At 45.2% G+C, this 8,950-nt stretch overlaps 1 protein-coding gene across 1 annotated transcript; it reads right to left on the bottom strand.

The window, feature by feature from the left end:
- Positions 1-4,505: 4,505 nt before the first annotated feature.
- On the bottom strand, positions 4,506-8,144 carry LOC136715643 (CUB and zona pellucida-like domain-containing protein 1). Its single transcript, XM_066692939.1, has 6 exons — positions 8,010-8,144; positions 7,522-7,724; positions 7,209-7,384; positions 6,362-6,747; positions 5,759-6,018; positions 4,506-5,291 (listed from the first exon to the last, which is right to left on the bottom strand). The coding sequence occupies exons 2-6, from the start codon at positions 7,640-7,642 to the stop codon at positions 5,119-5,121; spliced, it is 1,116 nt and encodes a 371-aa protein (XP_066549036.1). The 5' UTR covers positions 7,643-7,724; positions 8,010-8,144; the 3' UTR covers positions 4,506-5,118.
- Between the last annotated feature and the right edge of the window lie 806 nt (positions 8,145-8,950).

Here is an 8,950-nt window from a genome sequence, read left to right as displayed (position 1 = left end):
TATCAGGATCGTACGATAGATGTAAGTGACTTTATGGGAAACTCGGATTGTTCTAGATAATCAAATCCACCACTCAGGCACATTTGTTTTGGCGCGACGTGGTCAGAGCCACTCACAGTGCCCGGCCGCTCCAGCACTCCGCCAAAGTAAACACTGAGGAACGTCAGCCCCCCAGAGCGAATACATCAATAAGTCTTGCATCTGTTTAGGGCTCTAAATGGGTTGAAATTGTGGGTTCTGGCGTCAAAGGTCAGCCCGGCGCAGGAATAATGGGGAGCAGTGATTGAGGAGACGGGATCACGGGGGCGAGGGGATAAACGGGATCCCCGGCCCCCACAGGCAGACTCAGAGTGGATTAAGACTGGTCACAGACTTGAGAGAGGAGAGATTGAAGCCGTTCCTGTGAAACTGCCTCCTCCGACTGTTTTGGTGGAGTTCTGTTTTTATTCATGTTTTGCATAGGTTTCCAATGTTTTCCTCTGACTTCAGCTTTCTTATACATTAATTTAAGGCTGTAGGGGATCTGTTCAAATGAGTAACAGTAATGAAACAGTCATTCCCAGGATTGCAATGATGAATTGGTTAGAGGTGCACCTTGGGAGAACAATAAGATTACATATCTGTAAATTGTCAGATTGCATTCTTAAATTAGTATTAACTACTGGAAAACTCAAACCTTATTTATCATATGCAAACAACCTTTTGGTTACACAAAGGTTTCAGCATAAATTACAAACCTTCACTCAAAGCCATTAGAAAGAATGTATTTCACAATATTTCTTCTGGTTCACCTACCCAACCAAACAGTGAATTTAAAAGATGAAAATCAATGAGATATTTGTTTAACAAATATAAATACATAAAAGCCACTTGAGATACATGCAATGGAACATTCTGTGACGCTTAAGTTTGGTGAAGGACTGTGCACACATGATTAAGAAAATATTACAAATCTGTGAGGAAACAGAAACTGTCCACATTTCACCCATGCCCTAATGCAATACAATCCAGTGAGTTTACATTACATCATAATTATCACACATAAAATACTGACTATCCTATTGCTGACACAAAGAAAGTCTTGCCCATCCCAACTGATTTCAGCAAAACAATAAACATATGTATATATATATATATATATATATACATACAGTGTCTCTCAAAAGTATTCACCCCCCTTGGACTTTTCCACGTCATTTTGTTACAACATGAACTCAGAATGGATTTAATCAGGAGTTTTCTGTGCTGAACAACACAAAATGTCCATAATGTCAAAGTGAAAAATATATTCTGCACATTTTTCTAAATTAATTACAAATACAAAACAGAAAATAATTGAATCCATTATATACACATATCATACAACACATACAATACCTGGGCAACACATAAGGCACGATGTTGCTCAACAACACAGCCATGGAAAACCTCCAGGCTGCCAGTTTACGGATTGTACATGTACCTGCAAAGAAAGGGGTTTATTTTAATGTACTAGATCCATATGAAGGATTTAGTAATAAAATATTTATATTCTTACAGGGTTGTTCCATGTTAATCCAATAATCCCTGCAGCGGGTTTTGACTTGGGTTAAAGTAAAGAGGGGTATCCTGCACCTGTATCCTGATCATCTGCCGCTACAGTCTTCCTTCAGATTGAGTGATCAAACAAAGGATCCCACGATGGGTCATTTTTCATCAAGTGATTTTGTTCAGGCGTTTTGCTTTGTGTGGTAAGCAAACGATCCACCTGTGGATTTATGGATCAAAACAATTAGGATAAACGTTTTGAAATTAGACATCTCTGAAGCTCTGACATTTCCTGGGAGATAACACTTGACAACAAATGGAGGATTACCTGGCAATGTTTTTAACCATGTCCTTCCGTCCCCCACCTATCACCCCACTCATGTGCAGCTGGGGGTTTTAACACAAGATGGTCCTTTTCTACCAGAAGCCCTCAGTGGAAGCACTCCATCAGAAGCTAGACAGTAGCTGCATCAATCAGTTCAATTATGAGCATATCAATCATGTAACACTTGACGTCTCCACTACTTTATAGGGTACAAGTACTTAAAAAGCTCTCCCGAACAGGACCCTTGAACAGTCAGATTTAGGCCACCTGCTCATCGGACAGTAAAGCTGCGGTACTTCTGTGGCTCTTCTGCTGGGCTGCTGTCAGACCTGACCTGTATGTTCAACTAAACACAATACAAGCAAAATGCACATCTGATCCCGAGAGAGCTGGTTGATTTGCTCTCTCTGATTGGCCCTCAATTCAAAATAAAAATGGCAGATCAGAATGTATAGAAAGGATGCCATGAGCAGGACCCAGGTGTGGGGCTAACGCTGGCCTGGGAAGGCATGTTAGGAAACAGGTCAAAGCAATTGGAGAGGGATATAAAGCAGGCTATCAGGGTTAAAAAGGGAAATCCAAGAGACATACGAAAGTTTACAAATGATAGGAGGCCATTCGACCCATCACGCTCGTTTGGTGTCCATTCTCGTTCAAAAGGCAGGCAAAGGTCAGTCAATCGGCAAACAGGGTATTGGGGAGAGTCCAGGAGTCGTTTACAAAGGGAAACACAAGGTCAGTTACACGGAGCATCACTATACACTGATGAAGTGCTTGCCATTATTACACTGACAAGACTTCACAATAAATGAGGGAATAGAGGGATATATATATATATATATATATATATATATATACACAGGACTGAGGGAGCAATAGCAGGAGAGTGGAGTGCAGGACCAATGGGAGAGAAGAGGGTCAATTTAAAGTAAATGCACATGGGGCTGCGGAATGTGTGAGACAGGACTAGAAAGCGGGTGATGACGACCTCTGGTGGCAGGTGAAAACATGACAGGAATACATATATATTTGTATGGTTTCAATCAATGGAGGCAGAATGGGTGAGTTTCGAGGAGATAGTGGTGTTTTATTTGGTTTCCCTATGCCATGCGCTCTTCACGATGGGAGAAGAAAACTGCTCCCTGAAATGGACTGTATAGTGCCTGCGTCCGTCTATAGTGCAATGTCACAGGACTAAAGAGTCTAAAATAACTTTTTATTTTTCCTCCTCTCTGCTCCCTCCTCTGCCAGTTTATTCACCTGATGGAAAAAATACAAAATACAATTAGAAGTTTCATTCCAGGTTTTCAATTTTTTTATTCTGCATTGTCGAACACAAACCTACAATCCTGCAACCTGTCTTCACCACCACCACCACCACCACCTCCTCCTCCTCCTCCTCCTGCTGCTTCTGACACTCTTCCTCCTCCTCTTCCAGACCTTCTATAAAATGTAGGAAATTGAATTGAAAGCAATCAACAATAAATATCAAGACCAGGCTTAATCAGCAATAACGTGTGAGAAATTGGTTTAATTTCAGTTTCAATAGGCACATTTACACGGCCATTTCTGATCCGGATCAAATGCATCGGTAGCATTTGATCCTGGCAGTGTAAACTCTCAACCGGCTCAAGTCCCTGCATGTACTGCGGCAGTGTGTTTTAGAGACGGGGCAGACACAGCCCGCACATCAGTGGAGCAGATAGGAGAGCAGCTCCCACTGCCGTATTATACATAAAATATTGTAAAAACTAACACTAAATGGCTTGTTATTTCATATTGGCAAACATACATAATTGTATTTTTTATTTTCAATGCTTTGCTTGCGGAAAAATATGCAAGTGCGTTGGGTTTACTTGTAATAATAATTCTTAACAAGATAAATACAATTTTAGATACAGCCATGTGTTCTAAAAGACTCATTTGATACATATAATTAAGTTTGTACTTACACGCAGTGTGTCAGCTTTTGTTCAAAGGCAGGAGGCAGACCTGCATCAGTGAGCAGATAGATCCCCTTCCCTACCTCCCATATTATAAATACAATATTTTTACAATTAACACTAAATGGCTTGTTACTTTATGTTAGCATAAAATATATAATTGTATTTTAATTTAAAATGCTTCGGCTGCTAAGAATAACTGATTTTAGGTTAGCAAAACCTTATTTATAATGCGTGTTGGTTTTACTTGTTAGAATAATTTGCAATGAGATAAAATGTCAGTTTTTGATACAGCCGTGTTATAAAGGACTAATTTAATAAATGCATATAATGAAGTTTGGACCGCCAGGACCCCTGTGGCGGCTGAAAGAAAATGAACCTGATAACAAGCGAATCAGGAAAGCAATACCTTATCATGACATGCAAAACCCATTTTTCAGTATTATAACCATTCTATCAAGTCACTCTGACTAAGGGCATCTACAATTGTCACCACTGCTGCCCCGCTGCATCTCGTGCCCCTGACTGTGCACTCGGGGGCCCTGGGAATGGGTGGAGAGGAGCTTGAAGAGCCTTGAAGTAAAGTTTACAGCCTAGGAAAACGTATTTGTTTTGTTTTGTTTTGTATGTTTTTTTAGACGATACATGTCTATAATAAACGTGAAATATCCAGATCAGGACACATTCAAGACCAACCACACAACTGAACGTGAGGGGGGAATGCATAGTTTATTTAGGAGTTTCATACAGTATAGGTTCACAGTACACAGAATACATTTCGTTGGCAAGGAAATTACATAGCATGACCTGTGAATCTCTTGACACGTGGATAATCAAAGGTCTGCAGGGAATCTGAACACATTGCTGTGGCTGGACCGGCCCCGCCCCCTTTATAAACTGTGATGGACCGGTGGAGAGAGAACCCAGTCTGTCTGTTAACAAAGACAATGCCAGGCCGTGTCTGTGGCGCATGTAGGCCAAGTTCTCTACATCCGTTTCCAATCAATAAAACTAAAAATAATAACCGCAGCTTCGTACATCATGTCAATGCGTCAGAAGCACTGAAGGATTCAAACAATTGTTACAACGCAGAGCACAGCACCCACGCCTTTCAAAAGCTGCTAAATGTCCAATTCATTGAGCTCATCGCACGGCTTAAGAACTTAAGAGCATTTACTACGCCAAGCAAAGCAAACAACTGATTGAATATGAACACCAGATCAGTGCAGGTCCTCAATGACAAACAGGGTTATGGTGAGAGGGGAAAAGCGGGAGATGAGGAAGAGAAAAGAGTGAGATTAGCTAAGCGTGACGTTGGCCGGCTCAGCCCTCCAGCAGCGTGTATCCAGCGCCACCGCTGTGCGGACTCCTGCGCAGCCGGAGAGACACCGCAGCCACAGCCAGCACCGCGGCCACTAGTGCCAGCAGGGAGAGCACCAGCGGAGTCTGATCCGGGGAGCCCTGGCCGGGGGGGGCGTCCTGTTGCTGCTGCAGTTCTGGAAAGACAGATACGATCATTGGGGACGGTTACTGTCGCTTCCTCCCTGGGTCTGTAGTCCCCTGAGCAAACACACCGACACTCGATCATAGGAGGATGTGAGGAGAGCGCTGAGCAGACGCCCTCAAACAGGACGGGTATGGCTTGTAGTATTAAAATTGTATTAATCCTGCTTTATATTTCAGACTCAAATCACATCACTAATACAAGGGAGGTCTGGCACGCTTCCTTCACTGATCTTCACATACTAAAAGGAACTACTACACATAGACAGAATTCACCAATACATGGTGCAGAGGCACACAGAGTGAAACGTAATTCCTCTCTCCGATGTGCCTCGGCGTCTCGTACTACAAGAATGAATACCCTGAGCGCGGGTGCGGGATCAGTCCGCACTAGGAGGACACAAGCTTGCGCTCCTGGACAGACTGCGGTGCTCTCGGCAGTGAGACTGCGGGGGGGTACCTGCTGGGGCCCGGTCTCTGCGCTGGATGGGCCCCAACATCACGCTGGTCGTGTGCGAGGAAGGGCTCAGGTCCCTCCTCCTGCGGGACAGACAGCCCTGGGAGCAGCGGTTGGGGTAGACGTCCGCCTGGCACACCACCACCTTGCACTGCAGGTACACCGTGGAGTCGCTGCGCAGAAACCGGAAGGCATTGAACTTAAACCGCGCCATGCCTGGGGGCACGTTGGAGAAGCTGAGGTAGGTGCTGTCCTGTGGACACCTTAGGGAGAAGAAAAGAGTATCAACATCGGGATTCAGGACTACAAGGACTACAAGACACTTTTGAAATCCAAGGTACGGATAGTTTGACAGTGTCAGGTTTTCAGTATGAGTTGCCAGTCGGTAGCACACAGGAATTATTAACACCTCTTGAGAGTTGGCATCAAATCCAATTTAATTTAATTTTCAATTCTGGCATTAGAATAAGAACTGGCACAGAGTTCCAGACCTGGAATGGACCAAACGGAATGCCAACAGAACTGGAATGGACCAGAACAAATCAAAACTAAAAATATCAGTGAGGATTTGGCATTGATCTACGGCCGGCAGACGGGGCTGCGTACCCGTTCCTGATCAGAGAGTAGCTCTGGTACATGTCGGAGCTGGAGGGCGAGGCCACACAGCTGTGAATGAATAGACTGAGGTTGTCGTCGCTGCTGGAGAGCTGAACTTGGACAAACAGGTCCTGGTTGAGGTCCACGGTGTAGGGAGACTCCTGCACCGGGCTCAGGAAGGAGCCGGTCTGGTAGAAGGCCACGGTGATGTTGTAGTCGCCGGAGCTGGTGATGTTGGTGGTGTTCTCTTCTCTGGCGCGGTACACCACTTCCACCATGCTGTCCCGGTGCATCCGGCAGCTCACCTGCAGCCGCAGCTGGGTCTGCCGGGTGATCAGGGCGCCGGACGGCTCGGCCCGCAGCGTGTTGACGTAAGTGATGCTGTCGTTGTCGGCCTGAGGGAGAGCGAGTGAGTGAGTGAGTGAAAGTGCGTTGTATCAGCACCATTAACTAGATTAACCCAGTAGTGACTGAAGACTCATGCGGAAATCCACACATTTTAAAGACTGTAAAAATGTAAAGAAATGTTCCAGGTGCAATTGTAAGTGATTCGCTAAGTTCCTTACTTGTTGGGACTAAAAGCCTGATTGTACACATAGTATAATTTTTGGACAATAATTGCCTTCTCAATGCATTATGGGAAGATATTTATACCACACATTCATACCCATCTACAAAGGGCAACTAATCTGAATCGTTACCAGTTCTGGTCTAGTTTTCACTCCCGGACTAAGAGTTTATTTATTAACGCCGGATAATTGATCAAGCTTGAGCTTCGATACATGAGCAGCCACAATGTGAAAACCAGAGCACAACGATTCCTCTAGTCCTTCCCCCGGGCAGGATGGGGGTTTACCTGTTGGAAAGTCCCGCAGCCGTCCAGCGGGATGCTGAAGATGGCGTAGGAGCCGTTGTTTTGAGGACGGCAGGACGGGTCGTTCACGCTGATGTCGCTGATGTTGTAGTCCAGCGCGTGCAGGAAGGACAGCTCCAGGCCGACCCTCATGAGCTCACTAGAGCACTCCACCTGCACTGGAGAAGGTCAAACACGCGTGAGTTGCAGAGAGCGAGGTGCGTCTCCCCCCCACCCAGAGATCCTACTCCTACTCAAGAACGAGAGAACGAACACAAACAAGTCGTGTGATCTTACAGTGGCCGCTTCTCTTTACCTGGGGAGAGGGCCCGGTACTGAGCGAGGAATCCTGGGTTCGTCACCGAACCATCGGAGCGGAAGACCACCGTCATAGAGTTGGAGGTGGACATGAATGAGTAATTATCATTCCCGCACATGATCCCCAGCAGCGGGGAGCTGGTGGAGGGTCCGTCGTACACCGAAACAGAGTCATACACACATCCGTTTGAGTTTTCCAGTCTGTGGAAGAACAGTGAGAAGTCTCTGTTTCTGAGGCTCACACGTTTACAGAGACAGTCCTGCGATGAGTGTAGATATAGATTTACACCACGATGTATATAACTGAATAATCATCATGATCTTAACAACGTCTGTGTTGACTATAGGTGTGGACACGCAGACACGAGCTCTGCCAGGGTGTCAGGGATCACAGTGAGGGTTCAGGATGTGAGAGTACACCCTTACAGCACAATTTCACTCAAATACAAGGCTAGAACAACACACTGTAACCAAAGAAAATCTTACATGAACAGGTCAAATTCCAGTTGAATGATCTTGAAAGCTGGCACTGTGATGTACCACACGCAGTTAGAACTGGAAGGGTAGTTTCCTGGATAGTTTGGGGTGGAAAACCAACCCGAGGGGCCTTCCAGGGACCCCCCACAGGACTTCACAACTGAAAGAGACAAGGGAAAGGATTTGAAATCATTGCATTAGTGATTAAAACACATCTAGAGGGACGGACACACAGGCAGCACAACACCAATTGCACGTCAGTGCACATTGACACCTGGGGGAAGTCATCAATGGGTAAAACGCTCTCTCATGGTGACCGGCACGCACACATGCACACACACACAGGCAAGCACACACAGGACACACAGCTTAATAGTATTAATAGCATTCAGACAGGGTGGATGGTGATTCCACCATTATTAAAAAAGACTTCAGATTCTTGAAAAGCACTAAATAAGATCCATTAATTATTACAGTAATTATTATTAAGTGTAGTAAAATATAAATAAATGATTACCTGGGTAAGTAGGGGAGGTACCTACAGAAATATAAAGGAGGTGTTAATTACACAGTGGCTGTGAGACGGGGTTAATCAGATCACACACACACACACACTCACAAAGGAGGTCACAGATTAATAGTTATCAGACAGAATGAATGGCATTTCCACTAGTATGACTGCATGTCTGTACTGAGCACGCTACTGACACGCAAAACAAAAACAGCTGAGTATCAAGAGATACAGCGGCTCCTCACTGAGACCGGCACACCGACACACTGCTAACAGGGCCCTGTGGGGCTGGAGAGAGGAGGGCACTGCCTCCACACACTGTGAACACAACGTCCAGAGCTGCGGTGTGCATCTACAACAGCCTCCCACACACACAGCCCCTGATGACGGCTCAGTGTACAAGAGCCCTGACCACCAGTGGTGAAAGTAAGCTGGTATG

Source organism: Amia ocellicauda, chromosome 20 (assembly GCF_036373705.1).
Source record: "Amia ocellicauda isolate fAmiCal2 chromosome 20, fAmiCal2.hap1, whole genome shotgun sequence".
NCBI lineage: Eukaryota > Metazoa > Chordata > Actinopteri > Amiiformes > Amiidae > Amia > Amia ocellicauda.
The sequence above is the reverse complement of the archived record's forward strand: the minus strand, read 5'-3'. Positions and strand labels throughout refer to the sequence as shown.

Coding starts and splice junctions, on each gene's coding strand:
- LOC136715643 (XM_066692939.1), bottom strand. CDS start 7,642: ATGTGCGGGAATGATAATTACTCATTCATGTCCACCTCCAACTCTATG. Junction 6,748..7,208: donor GCTGCGGGACTTTCCAACAG/GTAAACCCCCAT, acceptor GCTCTCCCTCAG/GCCGACAACGACAGCATCAC. Junction 6,019..6,361: donor TACTCTCTGATCAGGAACGG/GTACGCAGCCCC, acceptor CTTCTCCCTAAG/GTGTCCACAGGACAGCACCT.